Genomic DNA, 26,270 nt, shown 5'->3' with positions numbered 1-26,270 from the left:
CAGATTTGTGCCAGCATGGAGGACTGGGGGTGGGGAATTTTTGCTGGGAGGGGGGAATTGAAGTGGGGGGATTTGTGTTCAGGGTGGACATTTGAGGGGTAAAGGATTTGTGCTAGAAAGAAGGAGTTTTGTTTTTGGAGGGGGAGGGGGGAATTGTGCTGGGTCTTATATGCGAAATGAGAAGATTTGAGCTTGGGGGGGGGGGGGATTTCAGCAGGGGGCTGGATTTGTACTGGGAAGAGGGGAAATCTATGCTTTGGGGATAAGCATGCAGATGAGTGCTTGATTTTTTTTTGGGGGGAGGGGATTTTTTGCTGACATATAATGCTCATTGATCTGGGGGAGCAATTTGGCATGTTCGCCCTGGGCTCTAGATGACCTTGTCCCGACACTGGTTACATGATTTGTAAATGTGGCAGCCTGAGAAACTGAGCCTCTGCAACAGACCATTACAGGTTGATACAGGTGCCATACTCTACTGAGCAAGAAAGGTGTTCTCTTGCCTTGTCACCTTACCTGATTAGGTAGGCATCCAGTCTAGGAGAACGTAGGGACTTGGCAGAGTTTATTATAAACTGCGATGCGTGGAAGGAAAATCAGGCAGTATTGGGTGCCAGTGAACGTTGAGTCTTTGATATTAAAGAGGTGTTCCAGCCTCCCCCTTCAAGCATGAAAAGTTAGCAGCTACATATACTGTAGCTGCTGACTTTTAATATTAGGACACTTACCTCTCCTGGAGTCCAGCGATGTGGCACCGCAGCCGATGTTTCCAACTGCTGTCGCCACTGCCGGTAAGAGAACCCGGCAATGAAGCCTTGCTGCTTCATGGCTAGGTCCCTTCCGTGCACGCGTGAAGTGCACTGCACTCGCTTATTTGCCTGGCAAGAGGAAGGAGGAGGGGGGATGGAACTTCAGACGTACCCAGCCGCAGCGAGGTCTGATCAAAGTGGGGACAGGGTACCTGTCAAAAACAGGTACCCGCTCCCACCTTCCCCCTTCCCCCTGAAAGGTGTCAAATGTGGTACCGGAGGGGGGGGAGGAGACACATAAGCGGAAGTTCCACTTTTGGGTGGAACTCCGCTTTAAACGTAAGGATAGGGTATACCTTCCTGTACACTATAGGTATACTGTTGTGTACATTACATGTACAGGTCAAATTATCATTCATATGGTCCAGGTGGGTCACAGTAGACCTACACCCTGTGTTTGAACATCTGTTTTTGATTTACTACCAAATAACAAGACACTAATTGGCTCCAGTAAACAGGAACTAATGAAATTAAGAAAGCAATAAAGCTAAAATGACTAAGGGTAAACTGAGAAAGACATATCGCATACATTTAATCTGTTAGATCAGCAAAATCTTTAAAGAACCATGTAGTACAACGGCTATCAAAACAAATTATTTGCTTGAGGCCCCATTTACACCCCAAAGTGGCATTACAAGTCACACCCCATGTATATATGCAGCCAGGAAGGCCCTTGTACTACATATTTGCTGTTGAACTTGTTTATTTAACAGATTTACTTTAAAAGGATTGTAAAGGCAGAATGTTTTTTTTATCTTAATGCATTTTATGCATTAAGATAAAAAAAATCTTTCTGTGTGCAGCAGCCCCACACTAATACTTAACTGAGCCCCATCTCTATCAAGCAGTTTTGAAGGAGTGCCTCAGCTGCCTGGACTCCCCTACTCATTAGTTAAGACAGCTGCATGGCGTGATTGGCTCTCACTGTTGTCAATCAAAGTCACTCAGCCAATTAGAAGAGAGAGGGGGCCTAGCCGTGGCTCTGTGTCTGAATAGACAAAGGAAGCTGTGACTCGGATCAGGTGCCCCCCATAGCAAGCTGCTTGCTGTAGGGGTACTCAACAGGAGGGAGGAGCCAGGATCACAGAAAAGGAACCCGTGAAGAGGGGGATCTGGGCTGCTCTGTGCAAAACCAACTGCACAGAGCAGGTAAGTATAACATGTTTGTTTTTTTTTTTTGTTTTTTTTAAACAAGACTTTACAAAATCTGATTGGTGTGTGATCAGCTTCAGCCTACTAAAGCTGAAATCCATCACCAAGTCTAGCTTCACATTGACTGCCATAGCTAGTAGTTGTTGGTCGTTGGTCACATTCACCTGGATTTGTTCTGTATTGCTGAAGATGTTTTGTAGAAACATCCAAACCAATTCTTTAGCTCATGAACTGAAAAAATGGCTTGAAGAATGGCTTGAATGTCTTCAACATTACAAAACATGTCCAGTTGAATATCACTACTAAAGCTATACAATGTCCTTAGTGAATCAAAACCTTCACACACTGACTGCCATCTTGTTATTCTTGCTGTATAAATGTAGAAGCAACTATATATATATACATATATATATATATATATATATATATATATATATATATATATATATATGTATATGTATATATATATATATGTATATATATATATATATATATAAACATCTGTTTAGTTCTAGTTCGAAGATGAGACAAAAGTGGTCCACCACACCACCCATATGCAAGAGCTTCAAGCTCCAGGTCTGAACACTACACATGCACCACATTGTAGAATATTGTCAAAATTCCTTTTTAAACGAGTTATACAGGATTTAACAGGACATATTGAATGCACGAGTGCTACTGATATTTTTCTTGGAATCAAATCTGCCAAGCCTTCTCTTATTACCTTGATATTGCCCATGAACTGGTCATGCTCAGTTGGTGATTGGGACAGATGAGGCAGAAATAATGTTGTTGTACTGGCTTCTACTTTATAACCTTGTTCTACCTGTACTGATTACAATGCATTGTGAAATCCACACTGTCTACAAAGTTATTTGCACATCTTTGTTTCCAGTGGGGTAACTATGGAACCCAACCTCCAATCAGCTAAACTATACCTTGTAGAAGCAACCTCTCACATAAATACAAGGGACTTAAAGAAGCCTTATTGTCTTAGTTGTTATCAGCATCGGCACGCAGTAAGTTAGGAGTGCTTCAATCACAACTGAAAGCCACTGCTTTTCACCTTCTGCTTACACTGTTTTATAGGACTTGTTCCATGTCCTGTTCAACTTTAGGAATCATATGACGGAATCTGTAGAAATGCTGATTAGTACAGAGTAAATCCCTGAAAATGCAGCTCACCACGCTTTAACAAATTATACATGAAACACTAAAATTCACTTGTATTTCTGTTTCATTATTTTTGAAGAAGGACTTCTTTATTCCTCAAGCAACTGGCATTTGGTAAGAACAATTTTGTATTTTAATTGCATTTCAATTTGTAATTTAATTTGTATTTACCCAAGACATTTACAGTAATTTAATTTGGAAATCAATTAAAAATTAAATATACCAGTTTCACTTTAGTACAATAAATCTGGTTGATACGGTTTACTTTATTTGGACCAGTACTGCCCTTTGCAGTTTGCACAGCCTACGGTCTAGGTAGTGACTTTCCAAGTATACCTGCATACATCTGCCAGCTGTCTTTTCTTTTCTTAATTGTTCAATGTTTGTGTAATCTTTCTTTTGATTTGATTAGTGCCATATTTTCTTAAGATACTTAAATTGGTAAAGGCTATGAAATTACTCCTTTCCTTAATTTTTTTTTTTTTTACAAATATTGCTAAATATTTAAATAAATTAGAAATATTTATAAACACCTAAAACAATCTATATAAAATGTATATAATTTAATAGCAAGAGTTTTTTGGTAAATTAAGTAGTAAAATTGTCATATACAATTGAAGTCTATAATTTTGCTCCTCAATCCAATGCTTTCCAGGTCAGTTTTTTACAATCCTATCATCGTTTTTAGCCTATAGGCACATTTTTGGCAAATTTTTGCTGAAATTTCTGGTTCTCTCTGTTCTTGCCTATAGAATGTGCTTAGAACAGAGATAGCACACATTACACTACTGCATATGATTTGTAGGTTTACAACAAAATAATCCACCAATATGAAACAGATGTGTGGCTTAGCAGAGATAGTGTGTACTAGGATATTTAAAGGGAAGACATAAGTTGTTTAAAGCTCAATACACATGATCAGAAAATCGGATAAAAATCTGATCATTAGTACACAGTTTTCCGGACTCGATCACAACAGTTCGTCCGAAATTATCCAAAGGGACAAAGCGAAAATTTTTCTTGTGCGATGCCAGATCGTACGATTTTCACTTAATCAGTACAGTTTTCATCCGAAAATACAATACAAATACAATGCAATACATTACATCACTTCCAGATTTTTATTCTGTCATAGAATTTTCGTAACTTTTGTAACTTTTCGTAACTTTAATAATCTCTTTATTTTCGATATGGAGACTAGTATGCAAAAAAAAAACAAAAAAAACGGATGATTATTCGTCCAATAATCATGTGTACTACACTTAACTCTCCTGCTGTGATTAGTGACAGATAATCTGAGTGCTGGGGTGTGTCCTCATTGTTAGGTTACAAATGCTGGATTCAGAGTCCATTTTTTCTTGTGTGTGTTTAGCCCGGGGATTTGGTTTAGGAAGCATTTGCTGAGAGTTGATAGTGGTAAGAAAGTCATTTTGAAGCTGCTAGGTGACGTGAGTGAGTGGGTCACAGCATCCAGAAGCATCATGCAGAATGCCTTTTGGTGGACATAGCCCTGAAAAACAAGATACAGTAAAACCTTGGATTGAGAGGAATTTGGTTTAAGAGCGTTTTGCAAGACAAGCAAATTTTTTTTAGAAATGTTGACTTGATAAACAAGTGATGTCTTGATATACGCGTAGCGTTACGTCATGTCACAACTGTGTATAAAAGAGAAGAGAGGCGCCATTAAATATAGCAATATGGCTACATTTAATGAAGGTTCAACATTTAGTAACTCACATGGTTGATGAATAAAACAGGAACATCTAAGTATGCAGACATCCGGGGTAAAGCTGTCCACAAAGACCATCCTCCGCACCGCCATCAACATCATCCCTTCCAAGCTGCACTCCACGAGCGCTTCAAGCCTTGCTTTCAGATCGCTCTACTGTAGGGTAGTCTTCTTGGTCACGATTGCACGGTGTGGAGGATGATCTATGTGGAGAGCTTTACCCCGGATGCCTGCATACTTAGGCCTGTTTTAATCATCAACCATGTGAGTTGCTTAATGTTGAACCTGCTGGTGGTGTATGCAAGCCATGCTAATTATAAAGAAAACATTTACTCCCACAGCCAAATATGATCTGCCAGGGTACAATGCCATTGAGACTGATGGTGAAAATCATACTGTTCCATAACACTGCATACAGATTGAAGGCATTCCCCACAAGAATGGCAAAGTGTTTGTTACCCCAGCATTTTATATTCCTGATATATGCCTGCTGTACCATGTACTTATATGAGAAAGTATCCTGTCCTTTGTGTGAAATCCTTGATGTTCTGCCAGTCCCTCTGCTTTTCTATTAAAAACTGACCACCACCCCCCCCCCTCACAGTCATTCCCTGAGAAACTCAGTGTACTGTTGCTTCTCCTCCCCCCAGCTCTTATGCAGCTAAGAACAGGGGGAGCAGAGGGAATGTGATCACTTCTAAAAAGGGGGAAAAAAGGGGGAAAAAAGGTATTTGTAATGTCTTTTTATATCTATACACATATGTTTTGCTTTTTGTTTCATTTTAAAACGGAATGGGCTGTTTTCCAAGGTCATAGTATTTTCAATGTTACCTCCAAAACTGCATTAAAAAAATTCTTCCCATTATTTTTCATTGGTACACGGCAATGCCCAGTTTCTCATGCCTTTTAGACAGTACTTTGTCCTAAAGATTGTCTCAATTTAACAAGATCCCCCCCCCCCTCCCCATACACGTTTGATGGGAATTGCTGAACCCCTTAGCAAACTGAATCCAAGAAGATTTGCCCATCACTAGCCCTGCCTCCTTGTTTGTCAAAACTAGGCCCAACCCACTAAGGACAAGACAACCAGGGAATGGCCAGTTGACAAGACAGGACTTTCTATATCCACCTGGCACAGGACTCTGCAGCTTCCTCAACGGAATGACTAGCAGAAAGACAGAACAGAGGGTATCCCACTAAGGAAGGGCAGAAATATGGATAAGACCTGAAAATGCTTAAATTGGACGTTACATGTCATAACAATGACATTACTTTACATGTTGTATTCCTACAGCCCTACTGCTGACTAACTAGCAGTGGTAAATTCCTAATATTGCAATATACAGTGTGCATAATCATCCAGAAGTAAATATTTTTTGGTGAAATTCCTGCAAAGAGATACAGAGAACAGCAACAGCTGTCTTTTTTTTTTTTTTTCAATTTTCACATTTTCCTTTTAGTTTGAAGTTTAATCCACACTGTGATGGACCTTTATGTGATTACTTGTTAGAAGAAAGACAGTACACTCATTCTTCTTGCCCCACTCCTTCACTGACCTAACAGATCCCACCCTCTTTCACCTCAGATGCATACTCTCTGTGATCTGCTGGCCATAGTCTCCTATGTCTATTGACCACCAGCTCACCCTCCCTGCCAGTGCCTATGCAATATGCCCATAGAGGTATGTGAAGCTCATCTCCCAGCTGAGAGACAGAGTCATATAGTCTATGAGGCTTCATTGCTCAGAAGAAGCCTCTCTCAGGAGAGAGGACTTGCGGAGATGCATGCCAACAAGCACAGGAGGCTTCAGGTGTCAGATCTTGGTAAGTATGCATCTGCAGAGGGGAAGGGTGGGATCTCTCAGGTGAGCAGGGGGGGGGGGGGGGTTAAGGTGAACTTATTCTTTAAGAAGTCCACCCCCCTCTTTTACTTTAGTACCACCTAGTAGTGAAATGGTGCAATATCTTTAACACAAATGCCCTTTCCTGCAGAACATGCAGTAGAACTACTGTAGCTGTGATGTAGTTAGTGGCTGGACCACGAAGATTGGGTCTGAAAAAGAACAAATCCTAACCAACTACACGCTACCTACAATAGAGTGCAAAAAAGCATCACCATCCATTTTTGGACCTTATTGCAACTCACAGATTTTCTGACTGAGCTTGCAGGTGGTCCAGCTTCTTCATTTTCAGAGGATAAATCACTAAATTGTGTAGTTTCATAGTAGGTAAGGTTGAATAAAGGCAATAGTCCATCCAGTTCAACCTGTGTAGGTGTACGTGTGTCTATATTAATAATCATTTCCCATATCCCTGTATGTTGTGTTCACTAAGATGCACGTCCAAGAGTCTTTTAATATATTAATATTCTCTGCTGACACCACCAAATGTGGAAGAGAGTTCCACATCCTTATCACCCTGGCAGTGAAAAATCCTCTACACAGTTTAAGGTTAAATGGCTTCTCCTCCAATCTCATTGTGTGGCCTTGTGTCCTCCTATATCTCCTCTCAAGCGTCTCTTCTCCAGGGATAAAAAAAAATCAGTGCCTGCAGTAGTTTCCTGTAATTGAGGTCCTCCAATCCGCCTACCAATTTAGCTACTCTTTTCTGGACTCTCTTCAGCTCCACCACATCCCTCCTGAGGACTGGTGACTAGAACTAGATGGAATACGCTAGATGTGACAGAACCAGAGATTTATAAAGTGGCAAGATGATTGTTTCGTCTCTGGAGTAAAGTCCCTTTTTTATACAAGCTAATAATCTGATGGCTTTGCTTGCTGCAGCTTGACATTGCCTGCTATTGCTCAGTCTGTCTTTTACCAGTACCCCCAGATCTTTCTCCATCCTTAATTTCCCTAGAGCTTCTCCCCCTAGTGCATTACTTTACATTTTTCAACATTAAACCTCCACGTAGTTGCCCACTGATGCCCCATTATTTTATTCAGGTCTTTCTGTAAAATTTCTGTATCCTGATGTGAAGTTATTGCCCTGCTTATTTTTGTGTGTCGTTCGCTGGTCCCAGGACAGAGCCTTGGGGTACCCCACTTAGCACTCCAGACCAGTCTGAGTACACATTATTCATCACTACCCTTTGGACATGCCCCTGTAACCAGTTTTCTCTCCATGAAAAAACTCTATGGTCTATGCCTACAGACCTCAGTTTGTAGATTAAGCATCTATGAGGAATTGTATTGAACGCTTTTGCAAAATCCAGATACACCACATCCACAGGTCTTCCCCTATCTAGATGGCAGCTCACTTGCTCATAGAATATCAACAGATTAGTCTGGCAGAAACGACTCTTCATAAACCGATGTTGATTTCTGCTGATGATACTGTTTTCATCAGCAAATTCTTGGATATAGTCCCTTATCATCCCCTCCAACAGTTTACATACTATTGATGTTAGACTGACTAGTCTGTAGTTTGCCAGTATATGTCTCTGCCCTTTTTTGAATATTGGTACCACATGGGCTTTTCTCCAATCAGCTGGCACCATTCCTGTCAATATGCTGTCCCTAAAGATTAGGAACAATGGTCTGGCTATAACCTGACTTTGAGTTCTTTTTAGGACTCTTGGATGTAAGCCGCCCAGTCCTGGTGATTTATTTGTGTTAAGCTTTTCTATTTTTTTAGGACAATGGCTTCTGTTAGCCACAAGGGTACATCCTGCAACGTGTTACTAACAATACAGTCGTGGTGGGTATATCCCTCCTTTTCCTATGTAAAAACTGAGGAGACGAAAGCATACAGTACAGTTGCCTTCTCTGTGTCATCTGTAACCATCCTACCTTCATCCTCTTTTATGTAGCCAATGTGCTCCGACCTCGCTTTTTTACTCTTTTATGATTAGATGATACAGAAGTATGAAACATAGTACAATGTTTTCTCAGAATAGCTTGTGTTTTATACAGTATATCTTGAGAAATCATCAGTGAATGTGATAAAAAAAATGTTCTTTCCTGGAGTCTGAGCTTTCATAGGACTGAATGAATTAGATCCAAGGGCTGTTGGGCTCTGCTGTTGCTACATTTGGGAAAATATTAATTGGTAATTTTCCCTTTTCACAACTTGTACACTTCAGTATTTGACTACATGGGTAATTTTTATGCCACTGGCATGCTGATCTTTTTGGTTTTATTTGAGAGTGTGAACCACATCACATCAGCTGATACAGTTCGCCTGTGATTATTCCTTTAGCTACTATGTGGCTTCCTTTTGGGATAATACATTTGTTACCTCTGAATGTCACTACGTTTAGCTTGGTCAGCTAAAGCTGCTCTCCCTAGGCAAGGGATTGTCAAATAAATAGAATGGGGGGGGGGGGGGCTGGGCATTGCCCTGAAGAACATGTGCCAAAGTAAAAGCATGCCTAAAGTAAAACATTAACAATGCAAACAATTTTTTTTAATAACATGCCTGGGGATTGCCCTGTACCTGCCTATGAGGTGGATTATCTGTATGATGTACACAATCTACTTGAGGAAAACTGACTGACATTAGCTAAGGAATTAAAATGCAGTTGTAATTGCTGGAAAATGACAGCTCCCAGCTGCTTTGTTCTGTTTGTAAACAAAACAGCCAGGAATTACCTTCATCTATACCAGACCTTTATCCTACATGAGGATTCAGTATATATGTTAATGGAGGACCCCACATTTAAACAAAAAAAAACAGCATGAGGCCACCTTTAAAAATACATACCATACCCTTTTCCCTGATGCGAGTTTGGTATGGATGTCAAGGGGGACCCCATGCAAAAGAAAAAAAAAGGCACAGGGTCACCCTAAATTCCTCATGACAATATTGATCAAAAATGGTCATGTCCGTATTGGATCAATGATGTCACCTGGAAGACAGCCCATTTTGTTTACATTTCACTGCAGGGTACTGGAGCTGTCATTTGCAGGTTAGCAACAAACCAATTGTGTCGACTGTTTTTTTCTTTTCGTTCATGGTGATTGATGGGGACCTGAATCTCTGAGCAATGTGATTGATGATGGATTTAAGTAGTTGAGGATACTGGGCATAGTACACATAACCAAAAAAAAGTACACAGGTCATGTCTGTCCTGTCCTTCTGCCCTGCTGCTGCTCACACCTCCCACTCCTGGCAATTCTCTGCTCTATAAAGTCAAAGCCATGATTTGAAGTTTAAACAGGTGTGGCGCTACTTAATTAGACCAATATTGTGCTTACTGTAACTCTATACAATCCCAAATTACACACTTATTTCTGCTAAACAAATAAATAAAAGGAGTAATCAATATGCAAGAAGCTAATTAGGAGTGTTATAGTGTTTACAATTTGTAAAGCCACGAGTTGCTATGTGACTACAGCAGCACTTGAGGCCACTGTAAAAAAAAAATAAAAAACATAGTTTTTATGAATGCAGTTCAGATGCTGAACAGAGATATACAAAGTTACATTGTTACTTTTGTATCTACTCAGTTTCATTATTCTACAGACCATAGGGATAAGCTTCCATCTAAAGATGCCAGATGAAGCAACCTTAGAATTTTTCTCTATTTAAACTGTTTTTAACCATTCATTTACCCTAATCAGCCTTAATTTACTTTTCCTGGTGCCTCCATGGCAGCATACTAGTGATAGAGCTCTGCCTCGACTCCACCTTCAGGATCAGTGAATAGCATAAATTAAAAGGTTAAAAGGTATAGCCCCCCCCCCCATCATTCCTGGTGCCTCCATGGCAGCATACGCGTAATTAAAGTTTATTTTCTTGATTAGCATTATCCCACCCGTGTAAGCTAGTTATTTATCACTAGTATGCTGCCATGGAGGCACCAGGAAAATGGAAAATTATATCATATTTACCGTAATTTTCCTTTCCTGGTGCCTATCCATGGCAGCATACGGTCCCTCCCTCGGTTTTCCTATTTACGGAGAATGATGGGGGGGGGGGGGTGCTATACCTTTTAATTTATGCTATTCACTGATCCTGAAGGTGGAGCTCTATCACTAGTATGCTGCCATGGATAGGCACCAGGAAAGGAAAATTACGGTAAGTATGATACAATTTTCCGTTTTTCTTCCTCTTCTACTTTCATCTATTTTTCTCCTGCTTACTTTTTTCATTTATTCTATTTTATTGACCATTATTATTTAAACTTTTTTTTTTTTTGTTTTTATATGTTTTTTTAAAATAATGTTTCTGTGTCACATTAAACAAATTTGAAATTTGCATATACCAAAAAAAATAAAAATGGAACATTACATTGCACATAAATAATTATGGTGTACCAAAATTAGTGTGTGCTGTAAATTGCCTCCAGCATTGTTGCTGTTTCTTCTTGCTGGAGGCTACCATTTTGCTTAAACCCAGAGCCCCTAAGCAGCAGTAAATATTAAGGCTGTGAGCAGATCAACCTCTACATTTTCTGAATAGTGACAAAAAATAGAGAGCAAATGAGCATGTGCAGAGCAGGGTGAGACAGATGTATTACTGAATTTTAAACAGTATAGGCACTTATTGTTAATGTTTTACACAGCTATGCCTGTAAAAGGGGCAAACCTGAAGTGATCTAGCAGGACTAAAATTCCAGTTAAAAAAAAAAAAATACATGTACTATTTTGTTACTGTAAAGCAGTATTAAACTCCAAAATAAAACTGTATTAAATTGCAGCTAATTCTTAGATGTTATGTCTGCAATAGTATTCTTTTTTTATTTTTTTTCCTTTATTTTGACCTGATGATTCAACCAGTAAGTCTGTTATTTTTGTAACTTACTTTAACAGATCAAGTTGTCTAGACAAAGTAGCAGTTAGAGGGCTAAGACAAATCATTTAATACTGACAATGATCAGCTTTTATTCATTTTATATAAAACTTGTGTCCCAAAAGGAAAAGTAACTGTTGATGTTACAATACTACCGTCCTCCCATACTGACAATGCTACTGGTCAAAGATGTCTGCTTTACTACTTCATACAGAATGCACACACCCTAAGCCTCGGTTCATACTTTTGACTCAACTTGCAGTGCGATTATGTAGTGCAACTGTGGTTGTATTTTGGATGCGGTTTGCATATGCTATGGGGCCAAACTGCACTGTAAATCTTGCAAAAGTAGCACAGGACCCTTTTCCAAAGTCGCATTGCAGCACAAACAAATTCATTTTAAATATTCAAAGCAAACTCCCCATCTAGCCATGTCTCCGTTCTTTATTTTGTTTAGAAACCACTATGAAATACACACAACCTCGCATTTCTAGCTGCAGCCATCTTGAGTAAAGGCAGATGATTCATGTAGAATTTACTTCCTGGAATCCATCTGCCCTTAGCTCAAGCCTGCAGACAGGAGGGAGTGCTTAGCTGAGAAAGTCCAATCCACCTGATAAAATAAAATAAGAGAATGCCCATGAAGACTCCTGGGATATATGACAAGATTTTGGCAAGAAACCAGGAAGCAACTGAAGAACTGGAAAAATAAAAAGTTTAAAACAAGTAAATATTGAGTCACCAAAAATTCAGGAACTTACTTCACGGGTAAACACACAATGTCATTTTGAGAAGTTACTAGCTGTTAAAGATCATAGAATGCCTACCTTTAGCAAACAATGGATTCACTGGTTAAAGCATCCTAATGCTGCTCCTGGTCTCAAGCCCAATTAGCCTGCTTTGATTTACTACCAAAGAGTATTCCCTTTACTTTACCTTTCATGTATTCTCTGTTAGTGTCACAAATAACACCTTGTAGAACTATGTCAGTCTAATATATGGTGGTCCGCAGATGTTTAGCTGTCGGAGGGTCTACCCCCTCCCCCCACACTGGACACAGTGTGTACCCATTTGGGGTATTCAGGGGGGTTGGGGGTGGCCCTATTAGAGAATGGCCATCAGCGACCCCATCTTATAAGTATTAATGCTATTCGTATATTTGGATTGCTTAATGCTGTAATGGATTATCTACATGGGCATGAAGTTAGATTACATAACTGCACCTATGTGCTACTGGCCATAATATCAATGTTTTGTGAGTTTGCTTTCCTCTGTTATTATTATGACTTCATTTCCCTGTTTGTTACTATTTGAAATAATCTTAATAAAAACTATTTAACAAGAAAAAAAAAAAACAAGTAAATATAATATATCTTACTAAGGCTAACTAAGGCTAGCAGCATAAGGATTAAAAATAGGCAATGCTGATTGAGAGAGTTTAACCACTTAAGCCCGGGAAGATTTTACCCCCTTCCTGACCAGGCCCTATTTTGCGATTCGGCACTGCGTGACTTTAACGGACAATTGCGCGGTCGTGCGACGCTGTCCCTAAACAAAATTGACGTCCTTTTTTTCCCACAAACAGAGCTTTCTTTTGGTGGTATTTGATCACCTGTGCGATTTTTTGATCATGCGCTATAAACAAAAAAAGAGCGTAAATTTTGCAAAAATAACAATATTTTTCACATTTTTTTATATGAAAAAAAAATTTAAAAAATCAAAATGTTTTAACATTTTTGGCCAATTTGTTTTCTGCTACATATGTTTGGTAAAAAAAATCACAATAAGCGTATTTTGATTGGTTTGTGCAAAAGTTATGGCGTTTACTAACTAAGGGAAAGCTTTTTGTCATTTTTGTTGTTTTTTTTTTTAACGAGTAATGGCGGCGATCTGCGATTTTTTTCTGCAGGACTGTGACATTGTGGCGGACAGATCGGACCCTTGACTGACATTTTTGACACTTTTGGGGTTACCAGTGACATTACTGCAATAATCAGTGCTATACATATGCACTGTTACTGTAAAAATGACACTGGCAGGGAAGGGGTTAACTTTATTGGGAAAGGAGGGGTTAAGTGTGTCCCTAGGGGCGTGTTTCTAACTGTTGTGGGATGTGGCTTTACATGTAACAGCACAAATCAACGGTCCTACATAGTAGGACCTTATGATATGTGCTTTTACACAGGGAGAATGACAGGCGGCTTTGTTTACATTAGCCGCTTGCCTTTCTACCTTCACAGCGGACGATCGCGAGTGACTGGCGGACATCGGGTCCGCCGGTCACGCGCACGGAGGTGTCCGTGAACGAGCCGGGGCGGGAGCGCGCCTCCGGGGGCGCGCGCTCGCCCCTATTGGCTTACAGGCTAGTGACGTACCCATACGTCACTTTGCCTGGCCGGGGCTGACCGCCGCAGTATATGTACTTGCGGTGGTCGGCAACCGGTTAAGGAAAATGAAATGGAAAAGTTACTGGTTGCCATGTACAAAGAAGAAGGTCTTTCTGAACATAATGCATAAGGTTTGATATCCTGTGTTAAAAGAAGAAGTTTTTGGGCGGAGAGGACAAGAAAAGTTGTTTCTCTCAGTTCTGAGACCTGCTACAAATCAGAACAAAACTATGTTTTACCAAAGCTTTCTGATTCTCAGAATTTGACGGTCTCCCCTATTTTGATATGATGTCATTGTTCTTATATTGGTACAAAAAGTCCACCAATGCCCTATTGTGTATATTTTTCTCAGGTACTTGCAGACATGAATCGTTCCAGGCTACTTGGGAACAATGGGGATAAGCAATGGGAAGCAGAAAGACGTGGAGCTAAAAGAGCAGAGGCCAGACTTAACAATGGGATCCAGGAGATTAAGGAAGCCCAAAATTATCAAATAAATAGCATGACTAAAGAACAAAAACGACTGCAAAAGGATCTCATCAGAATCAAGCAAGGTAAGATCTACAGATCATTGCATTTGGAAATGTCAAGTACGTGTATGCTGTACAAAAAGCAATAAAGGCCAAAACATTTGTGGTGAGTACGTTTTGCATCCTCCTCCACACTGGTTTTAGAACTGGCTACAACCATGATACCAAAGCATCTTTCTGGGGCTTTGTGGTACAGCACATAAAAGAAGGTGCATGGGATATGGGCCAGGGATAACTACAATGTACTCTTGTAGGACAAATCTGTCCAGCCAAAATGATGATATGAGCAGCAAATGTCTCAATACAACTCTGTTTTGTTGGGTAGACATGCTTCAGAATATAGATATGTTCTGGGTATTTTTTAACTACATATACATGGGCACATTTCTACTGGAACCTGTGAAAAGGTGTTCACATGCATTTTTGTAATAGTCATAGTCACAGAGAGAGGCCAAAGCTAACACATCAACTCTCAACTGCTGATCATTCTCAATGAATGATGATCACCTGACAAAGCAGTGTTTTTTTAGGAAGGGAAAAAAGGGAAGGGAAGGGGTAAAATAGTGCTGTGACATTGATGAAGGCCCTCTTAACATTAGAGATCAGTGAATGTCCCACATCCCTAAAAAAAAAAAGCCACTTGAAACCTATTCTGAAATGACAAGCCCCCTAAGGCTAGAAACTTTAAACTGTGACAAATGTGTTTGAGGTTGATATGGGAAATGTTGTTTGTGCTTAATTCATTTATGATAAACTGTCAGAAGAGTTGTAAAACCACCAGCAGTCTGCAAATCCCCAAACAACCCATTGCAGAGCAAGATACAGCAAAAGCCAGAATTTCCCATTAAAGGAGCCATAGGCAGGCCATATAATATGCAATTTTCTATCAAAATCGCTTGTTTCCCCCATCAACAGTCAGTATTGATAGGGGAATCCCTTCCACAGAGCTATAGTCTTCTGTTGGTGGGGAGCTTGAGGAGCTTTCTGCTGGAAAACAACAGCCAACAGGGGAGATTCCTTCATTCATGCTGTTTAGCATTGATTGCGTTATAGAGTGACTTCCCTTAGAGCAGGGCTAAAGAAAAGAAATATTAACTTGTATGGCCAGCCTAAAGGCCCGTACACACGTACCGATCGTCGGCATACAAACGTCGGTGGACGAAGGATCTGCCGATTGTACGCGTGTTAGTATGGTGCCTCCGACAGATGTCTGCGCACAATCCGCGGACAAAAGTCTTTCTTGCAAACATGAAAATTTTTGTATGCCGACACCAGAACGGACGATTGTTCGCCTGTCAGTACACAATTCGGCCGACAGACCGCAGATTTGCAAGACTGGGCATGCTCAGAAAATAGAAAACACAGGGAAAGTTAACCATTACATGACATCACTTCTGCAGTCGGCAGACAAAATTCTTGTGCTGTCCTTGTGCTGTCTTTGCACTTTTCAGCAGACACCGACATCCCGGGGAGAAAAGAGGAACATTTGTATGCCGACCATCGGTACGTGTGTACGGGGCTTAAGACTACATGGTTAGACTTTCAATCAAACGTTTGCATGGAAATTCTAAATAGTTTGCCAGTACGTTATTTCTTGCCATCATTGATTTTATTAATTTAGTTGGAAAGCCCTTAACAATTCATCCAGTCCTGCTCTTTTTAGTACCTCCCCAAAAGTACTAAGCAAGTTTCATTACAAAATGTACAATTTTTCCAAAACTAAAACCAGATTTACAGTTAGAATTTTATTTTAAAAAAATGTTTCATCCTGTTCCTTCAAATTTTTTCTTCAATCCAGTCAAAAACAAATGTCAATTGGATCCCGGTAACCAAGAGAAAACAAAAAATTTCAAATGAAATTCTAATGGTGTATGGGCAGCTTAACTCCTTAAAGCTTAATGCTTATAACGTATGATGACCAAGAATAAGATAAACAAAGCCAGGCTGGTGCCTACCTTTGACATTAGACCTGCTTGTATTTTATTTTAAACTCTTTTTATTGACGAAGATAAAAAAAAATATTAGTACAATAACCAAAATTCTCAACATGAGCTCAATGAGATGCAAAGTTCATTCATTAACATGAGGATAATTCCATACTGACATATAAAAGTCCTGATAAATGTCATTACCAAAATACTCTCTCTGAATTATTAAGGCCAAAGACAGTCAAATAAAGGCCACACATAGAATAATTAAAGACATTCCCACAGACTCAATTGTCTAGTACGTTCAGCCAACCTCTCAACTATTGGTAATGGTCAGAATAGAGGAGCACCATGCATCCCACACCTTATTTCATTTATGAGAGCACCCCCTATGTTCAAAAATGAGCTTTTCATAGGGCAACACCCAGAGTTGTATAAAGTGCTCAAAACCCATACTTGAGTAAAAGTACAAGTGCTCGATCAAAAAGTGACTTGAGTAGAAGTGGAAGTGCTCGATCAAAAAGTGACTTGAGTAGAAGTTGAAGTGCTCGATCAAAAAGTGACTTGAGTAGAAGTACTAAAGTATTCAACATTTTTTGTACTTAAGTATTGCAAGTAGTTTTTTTTTTTACATTTTGCTACTCAAGTACTGAAAGTAAAAGTACAAGTACTGTGTTATGTAGTTATTAAAGAAAGAAGTCAAAAGTTTATTAAAGTTAAAGTTATTAAAGTTAAAATTATTAAAGTTAAAGTTATTAAAGAAAGAAGTCAAAAGAAGTCAAAAGTCAAAAGTACACATGACATTATACACATTTTTTTGAGCTTCATGAAACCTGCCATCTACTGTTCTGGCAGTGGTAATTTTTATAATTGTAACGAGTAACTATGCAGCACAAAAAAAAAAAATATCGGAGTAGAAGTATTGAAATCATTGAAAAAATGTAGTGAAGTAAAAGTGGAAGTAGGAGAAAAAAATTCTACTCTTGGAAAGTACAGATACCGCCTTTCGGTACTTAAGTACAATAGTGAAGTAGTTCTTCTTAGTTACTATACATCTCTGGCAACACCTGATTCACTATCTGTTCCCATTTATGGACAGAAGAGAGAGTAGATTGAACCCACTTTGCAGGCTAAAAACAATGTTTCCCTCAGCATAGTTCTGGTATATCTCGGCCACTGTTCATCGTTCAAAATACCCAACAAGCATATCTACGGGGTACATGGTACAAGTATAGATAAAATGGCAGATAGTACATCAGTCACCTGTCGCCAATATCTAGCGATAACAGGACATAACCAAATAACATGAGCAAAATCTGCACGTGGACAGATGCACCGAGTACAGATAGGGGAAGGTATGCAATGCATGGCATGTAATCAAACCAGGGTTAGATATGATTGATTCAACATAAAATGATGAATCATTTTGTAACTTTTCAACAGATCGATGAGATTAGTACACTTTCTCCCAATCTTCATCTGACAGATCAGGAATAAGCTGTTGCCATTTAGAACAAACTGCCAATGAAGTTTTTTTTAATTGCAGTAGGCAGTAGATGAGAATACAGAGCAGAAATAATACCCCTGGGACCTTGTGATGGTAAAACATCTATTATTGGGTAGTCAGAAAAGTTAGGAGCATTCACTCCAAATTGAGTTTGTACTGCATGCCGGAGCTGAAGAAATGTATAAAAGGCAGTACGGGTGGAGCTCACACTTTCTCTGCAGTTCATAAATGGAGGCCAAAGCACTCCCAGTATATACACTATATTGTCAAAAGTATTAGGACACCTGCCTTTACACACACATGAACTTTAATGGCAACCCAGTCTCAAGCTTTAGGGTTTCAATATTAATTTGGCCAACCCTTTGCAGCTATACCAGCTTCAACTCTTCTGGGAAGGCTGTCAACAAGGTTTAGGAGTTTATCTATGGGAATGTTTGACCATTCTTCCAGAAGCGCATTTGTGAGGTCAGGCACTGATGTTGGACAAGGAGGCTTGCAGTCTCCACTCGAATTCATCCCAAAGGTGTTCTATCGGGTTGTGGTCTGGACTCTGTGCAGGCCAGTCAAGTTCCTTCACCCGAAACTCGCTCATCTATGTCTTTATGGATCTTGCGTTTTGCACTGGTCCAAATCATTTGGTGGAGGGAGGATTATGGTGTGGGGTTGTTTTTCAGGGGTTAGACTTGGCCCTTTGTTCCAGTTAAGGGAACTCTTAAGGTTTTTGCATACCAAGACATTTTGGACAATTTCATGCTCCCAACTTTGTGGGAGCACTTTTAAGTATATACTGTATATCTGTGCTATGCTATGTAAATGTTATTTTTGGAAACGTTCAATAAAGATTACTGTTATAAAAAAATTAATTAATTAATTAAAAAACATGTTTCTCTGCATAAAAAATGAGTTGCATAGTTAGGTTATATGAACAGTATGTTGACATAAGCTTTCAAAGCATTTATAAAATGATAATAATGAAAATGAAAGCAATTGAATAGTAAGCATTATATTTGCAAACAGAATATAATGATCATTACAAATAGTGAATAAAATCTTCCACATGCATTTAAACTGTTATTTTTTATTTTTTTTTTTGATTGGAAAGAACCTTTAATACTCCTAGAAAAAGACCATTGGGCAAATACTGGGCCTCACATTTTAATCTAGAGGCAAGAATACCTGGGTGAGCTTCTGACAAGTGCTAGTTGGTATAATTGGAGTGGAAAATTATAGCTAGAATCTAATTTGCTACTGTATAAAAGGCAAACATTTTTTTTTTTACAGAACAGTCTTATTATTTTTACAATTTCAAAGGACAGTTATCAATAATCCTGTAATCATGTACCAATACTGAATGCCTCTATATGTATTTTCAGCTACTGTTAGGAAAACCACAAGCCCTACAACTGCTAAAGAAAACCATAAAAGTTCATTTCAAAATGAAAGGTAAGGAAGATATTTTACTAGCAGAAGTTCAACAAAGTTTGCTTGAGTGGAAAAAAAAAAACTTACTGTATACAATGACACAATCAATATGTGTTAATTTAAACTTAAAAAAAAAATTGAGTTCTGCAGTAAGAAGAAAAGCATCCCCTGAAACTCCTATTTCAAATATGCATAGTTAAATACAGTAAAAGGTATGATTTTAGCTTCCAGGCAGAACTTGCCTCATCCCTACAAGATGAAGGGGAGGATATGAGGCTTGTGCTTTAAATGACTGCTTGTGAATGAAACATGCTTTGCTTTCTGCTCCCCCCCCCCCCATCAAACCCCGACTATTGCTGGACTCTCTACAGATCTTCCCCACTAGTGTGGCAATGCCATCTGGTCAGCACTCCTGCCTTGAAAAGTTTAGGGCACCCATGAAGCCTAGCGTTATTCAAGAGTTAATACTGACTGGTTACACATCCCCATAACTTCACCCCCTTAGACTGATCGCACATACAGTACATACAGTGGGTACGGAAAGTATTCAGACCCCCTTAAATTTTTCACTCTTTGTTATATTGCAGCCATTTGCTAAAATCATTTAAGTTCATTCTTCTTCCTCATGAATGTACACATAGCACCCCATACTGACAGAAAAACACAGAATTGTTGACATTGTTGCAGATTTATTAAAAAAGAAAAACTGAAATATCACATGGTCCTAAGTATTCAGACCCTTTGCTGTGACACTCATATATTTAACTCAGGTGCTTTCCATTTCTTCTGATCATCCTTGAGATGGTTCTACACCTTCATTTGAGTCCAGCTGTGTTTGATTATACTGATTGGACTTGATTAGGAAAGCCACACACCTGTCTATATAAGACCTTCCAGATCACAATGCATGTCAGAGCAAATGAGAATCATGAGGTCAAAGGAACTGCCTGAAGAGCTCAGAGACAGAATTGTGGCAAGGCACAGATCTAGCCAAGGTTACAAAAATATTTCTGCTGCACTTAAGGTTCCTAAGAGCACAGTGGCCTCCATAATCCTCAAATGGATAACGTTTGGGACGACCAGAACCCTTCCTAGAGCTGGCCGTCCGGCCAAACTGAGCTATCGGGGGAGAAGAGCCTTGGTGAGAGAGGTAAAGAAGAACCCAAAGATCACTGTGGCTGAGCTCCAGAGATGCAGTCAAGAGATGGGAGAAAGTTGTAGAAAGTCAACCATCACTGCAGCCCTCCACCAGTCGGGGCTTTATGGCAGAGTGGCCCGACGGAAGCCTCTCCTCAGTGTAAGACACATGAATGCCCGCATGGAGTTTGCTAAAAAACACCTGAAGGACTCCAAGATGGTGAGAAATAAGATTCTCTGGTCTGATGAGACCAAAATAGAACTTTTTGGCCTTAATTCTAAGCGGTATGTGTGGAGAAAACCAGGCACTGCTCATCACCTGTCCAATACAGTCCCAACAGTGAAGCATGGTGGTGGCAGCATCATGCTGTGGGGGTGTTTTTCAGCTGCAGGGACAGGACGACTGGTTGCAATCGAGGGAAAGATGAATGCGGCCAAGTACAAGGATATCCTGGACAAAAACCTTCTCCAGAGTGCTCTGGACCTCAGACTGGGCCGAAGGTTTACCTTCCAACAAGACAATGACCCTAAGCACACAGCTAAAATAATGAAGGAGTGGCTTCACAACAACTCCGTGACTGTTCTTGAATGGCCCAGCCAGAGCCCTGACTTAAACCCAATTGAGCATCTCTGGAGAGACCTAAAAATGGCTGTCCACCAACGTTTACCATCCAACCTGACAGAACTGGAGAGGATCTGCAAGGAGGAATGGCAGAGGATCCCCAAATCCAGGTGTGAAAGACTTGTTGCATCTTTCCCAAAAAGACTCCTGGCTGTATTAGATCAAAAGGGGGCTTCTACTAAATACTGAGCAAAGGGTCTGAATACTTAGGACCATGTGATATTTCAGTTTTTCTTTTTTAATAAATCTGCAACAATGTCAACAATTCTGTGTTTTTCTGTCAGTATGGGGTGCTATGTGTACATTCATGAGGAAGAAGAATGAACCTAAATGATTTTAGCAAATGGCTGCAATATAACAAAGAGTGAAAAATTTAAGGGGGTCTGAATACTTTCCGTACCCACTGTAAGTCCATGGCTTTTTGAACCCAAGGCCATATCCTAACACCTTTCAAATGGATGGATCCACTTCTGGCCAACCAACACCCATCCATTGAAAAGTGCTTCCTCCCTTGATTGCACCCCCCCCCCCCCGCAGATTCATTTGCTCAGCTACCAACCTCTAGAACTTTAAACACCTTTTTTAATTCAAGTTTATTCTATTTCCAGATTGATGTTGGAATAAAACTTTCTTTGCCTCCAATCCTCAAGTTCCCCCACCTCCACCCACTGTCCTGGATTGATAAACTTTCAAATTTCACCACAAACCAAAGCAGCTGTATTATATCCACCACAACCAAATGTTAACACACCCATACATGCAACGTTCTTTTTAAAATTAAACACTTACACGCATGCAGTGGGTACAGAAAAGAATCACCCCCTTTAAATCAATCACATTTTGTTGCATTGCAGCCTGGAATGAAGACAGATACAGTTTTTTTCCCCAGCTGCATTTACTTAGTGCAATTTATAACATCCAAGTGTTATAAATTGGCAGAAAAAAAGATCAAAAACAGAATCATTGGTACTGTACATATTGTATAATTCAAATATATACAGTATATCATTCACACACATTTTTAAATTTAAACATTTCAGTTTGAAAGATATTTACTTGCAAACATTTTTAATTTAATTAGGTTATTAAACAGAGGAAATCATGTCATTTTATGTTTGTTTTATCATGTGTAAACTGCAGCATAGCATTGCATCCCTTCTATAGTTCTACTTTTTAGAAAATGTCTCACTTTTGCTAGTATTTTCTAACTTTTATAACTACATATATTGTTTGTGGGTCCCCAAAAGATATGCATCTATGATTTACTTTTATTTATTTAACATATTAAAACTTCTTGTTTGCTACTCTCTATTTAAGTACAAGAAACCAGCTGGCAGCTCCAGAAGGCCATGTTATCGCATCCGGCTCATCAATGACTCTTCAAATGCGTATTAATGACTTCATGGATGGTGTTAGCAGCAGAAAGGCTAAGGCAGGTCCTGAAGTTATCCAGCAAAATGAAGCTGCATCTACAATTTCTGATACCAGTACAACAGATTCAAAGGTTTCTTCTGCAAGGAGACTGAGTATTTCCTCTGTAAATGCAGGCACTACTAGCAAAAATGGTAGCATGCAAGGCAAATCTTCTGAGCTCCCCATAGATTCAGGCAATAAAACACTTCCCTCAGTGAAGTCTTCAAATGAAGAAGTGCCAATAAAACCACCAGTCATAGGTCCACAGTTTATGAGGAGAAGAAGTTCCCTTTTCAAGGACAAGCCTTTATTTGATGAGGAAATCTATGCTCCTGATGGAGTACTTCGCACCCGACACACAATGCCTGACTTTATGGAATCCTTGGAAGAAGCGAAACATGCTAGATATATTCGTCATAAGGATAAACCTGAGTCAGAAAAAGAGCTGAGTTTGGGAGAAATTTTCCAAAGAAATAACAATGACACAAACAAACTTTAACAAGCATGAATATGAGGTCATAATACATAAAGACTCAACCAAAGATGTAGCGCTATTAATCTTTGAAAATAATTACTTAAACAGGCTGGTTATATAGTTCATTTCCTTTTGGTATATTTGAAGTTTTCCACTTTTCAAATAGTTTTTTTGCATTCTATTTGCAATCCATTGATCTGATCTAAAGAAATAACCAATAAGGAAATTCATAAATGCATACCACAAAATATGGTAAAAATCTACATATATTAAAATATACAGGCTTACATTGTGCAAAATAAACCTACGTTGTAATATTACACACTACGTTATGAAATGAGATTCATGGTACTTTTAATGAACTATTACTACAGCCTTAAGCCTTGATTTTAAAATTTTAACTCCTTATACCTTGGTAAACAAATTTTACTTTTAATCTCAAACTTTTGTATATGCATATTTACATAAAATATCCCTTGTGCTAGGCTATAGGGAAACATGCTTGATTTTTTATTCTTTAATGTTCTTGCTAGATATTTCCCTGGCTTATTCCCCCATTTGTATCTATCTCTGGCAACTCTGTTAAAGACCCATCTTGTCTCTTCTTCCAATAGCTCTTTTAGTTTGTCCCTTTTTATTACTAGAGCTTGTTGTGTCTCCACTTCTACACTTTTTTTGTGCTTTTGTTCTAGCTCATGTATTTCTGTTTAAATTTCTTTTTATGGTACTAGTTCTTTCCCTTTTCTTCTTCGAGCCTATTGATAATAGTACACCCCTTATGTATTTTTATGGGCTTCCCACACTGTCACTTCTGATATATCTGGGGTTTTGTTACGCTTAAAGTATTGGTGTAGTTCTTTTCCTATCTTTTCCCTTAATGCTACCTCTTGTATCAGTTCTTTTTTAAGCCTCCAAATATTTGTGGTCTTCTGCGATCCTGTCAGTTTTATTTTCATGATTACTGGAGGATGATCTGAAAGCGTCATAATTCCTATTGATGTGCTAAAGACTGATTCTAACACTAGTCTAGTCTTGAGTACATCCCCTGCACAGGAGAGTGGAAAGAGTAGTCCCTTTCCCTGGGGTGTTGAGTTCTCCATGTGTCTACCATCTGACAGTGAAACTATTTATTTTTAACTGCCCTAGGTTGGTGACTTCCAATCTTTTGTCCCCGTGCATTCCGTTTCCTGTAATTTCTCCTTCAAAAATATATACCGACCCTCTGGGTCAACCATTCTATCTTCTAAGGAAAACCTAATATCCCTTGCCATACCAATTGCTACTCCCTTTGCTCTTTTAGATGGTGAGTCTCCATAAAACCATATTGAGTAATATTTTGAATATAATTTGACATTTGTGTCTTGTGTTATATTGTACATAGATTCTGCCATCCGGTCTCCATCCAGAACTTCTCCCAAGGACAGGCTCTTGTGGCGGATCTGTGAGGGGGCACACACTGGCAGTTGGTAGTAGTGATACGTTTCCTGTGGGTTGTGGTATGGTCCCACCTTGTTTACATACAACATTTCTGAATTGCCTTGCTTGTATCGATTATCCCTTGCAATGAGTGGTGGAACTACAAGCCACATGCACAGGAGAATAATTGAATGAAGAACATCCATGTCTTCAAGTTGCGGGAGATTTCTTCTCACTTTTGTTCTCAGGACAAGAAGTGCCCCCTCCTCTCAATAGGACACAGCTAGGTGGCCTGTGTACTGATCACTTCCGGTGTGCTCTCACTCCCCCCCTCTCTCTATGCACACCTGAAAGTCAGCTGCCAGCCGGGTGGTGAGGGGTGCTGGGTACACAATGCAACTGTTCCTTCCTACAGGTGGGCTCTACACTGCCGCCACCACCATCCTGCCTGCTGGCAGTCTCCAGGGTCTCCAAGGTTCCCTGACAGTTTCTGAGGGCCTTCACCTCTCACGTCACCAGCGGAACCGTGCTATATGTGTCTCCTGTAAAAATATTATACTAGCAGGGTGACGTCTGAGTTCATCTAAGACCTTGTGCTTTTTAGTTGGCGTATTTAAGCCTCTTATTTTGTATGTTACAAAGTTTAGGGTGTTCATGTTGTCTCTTCTTCTCCTCCCCCCTCCTGTATTCTACCCCAACTAGGTTTCCCATCCCTAAAAGCCTTACATCCTCCTGTTCTCCTCACAGCTCCCAGCTTCCCCAGTCTCCACCCAGCCAAGCCCCCCCCCCCACTACTCCTTCCCAGCCTATCTTTAATCTGCTTTATAGTTCAATTTCTTTTCTTCAATGCCTGTCACCACTGTTCTTCTTCTTGGATTAATTCTTCTGTCATATCTTCGGACCAGCCTGGAATGTTTAGTAATGGAATTTCTAGTTTTTTTTACAGAAGCCCTGCAGATCTTCTGGGAATCTTAATCTTGCCGTACGGCCTTCCTTCCGGCAGATCAGAAATGGTGGGAAGCCCTAGTTACATTGTACTCTGTGGTTTTGCATAGACTCCAGGAGTGGATTCATTAGTCTCCTTCTTCTACTGAAACATGCTTGTATCATTTAATAACCAATGCTTACAATTGCAGTTTTGCCCATTGGGACTTTAGATGAAGCGCCACACAGGGTGCTTGTAGATTTGTAGATTTATATAGATTTATAGATTATGTCTTTATAGATTATGTCTGTGCATCAACCCCTGAAGAGTGAGACTGTACTCACGAAACGTGCCGGGTTACTACAGATGCTACAACACTATTTCCCATATACATTTACTATGTACTATTTGATTACTGTATGTACCAATGTAATGGATACAACTGTAACAGTTGTATACTTTGGCCAACTGTTTGGCATTATGACACCTTTTCCCAGTTTCATTTCTGGCATATATTTATTAAACTTGCACTATGTTTTTATTACTGGTTGTGTGGCGCTTCATCTAAAGTCCCAATGGGCAAAACTCTGCAATTGTATGTATAATAGGGATGGAGGTGCTTTGCAGGGCACTACCAACTATATTTTGTTTCTTAATAACCAATGCTATTCTCTGTTGACAGTATATACCACAACAGTTAACAGTTAACAGTAACAGAAGCTACTACTATAAAAGAAAAGGAAAATACTTCTTGTTTTTATATAATTTACTGTTGTGCTTTAGATAATGAAGCCCTAGTAGGTTATTTTTTGTGGTTTATATCCCACTGGGGAGATCTCCCTTCATTTCCTGTCCTTGAGACACAAAAGAGAATGAGAGGACAGCTCTTCAAAGTGAACAGAAGTCCCATA

The 26,270-nt window shown here is 39.5% G+C and overlaps 1 protein-coding gene across 1 annotated transcript; it reads left to right on the top strand.

The window, feature by feature from the left end:
- Positions 1-2,943: 2,943 nt before the first annotated feature.
- On the top strand, positions 2,944-23,042 carry CCDC190 (coiled-coil domain containing 190; the record flags this gene model as incomplete). The annotated part of the gene is made up of 4 exons (XM_082264849.1): positions 2,944-3,248; positions 14,337-14,538; positions 19,323-19,392; positions 22,448-23,042. The coding sequence occupies exons 2-4, from the start codon at positions 14,349-14,351 to the stop codon at positions 23,040-23,042; spliced, it is 855 nt and encodes a 284-aa protein (XP_082120975.1). The 5' UTR covers positions 2,944-3,248; positions 14,337-14,348.
- Positions 23,043-26,270: the final 3,228 nt, after the last annotated feature.

The sequence above is a fragment of the Pelophylax lessonae genome (genome assembly GCF_965119305.1).
Source record: "Pelophylax lessonae genome assembly, chromosome: 8".
NCBI classification, from domain to species: domain Eukaryota; kingdom Metazoa; phylum Chordata; class Amphibia; order Anura; family Ranidae; genus Pelophylax; species Pelophylax lessonae.
The sequence above is the reverse complement of the archived record's forward strand: the minus strand, read 5'-3'. Positions and strand labels throughout refer to the sequence as shown.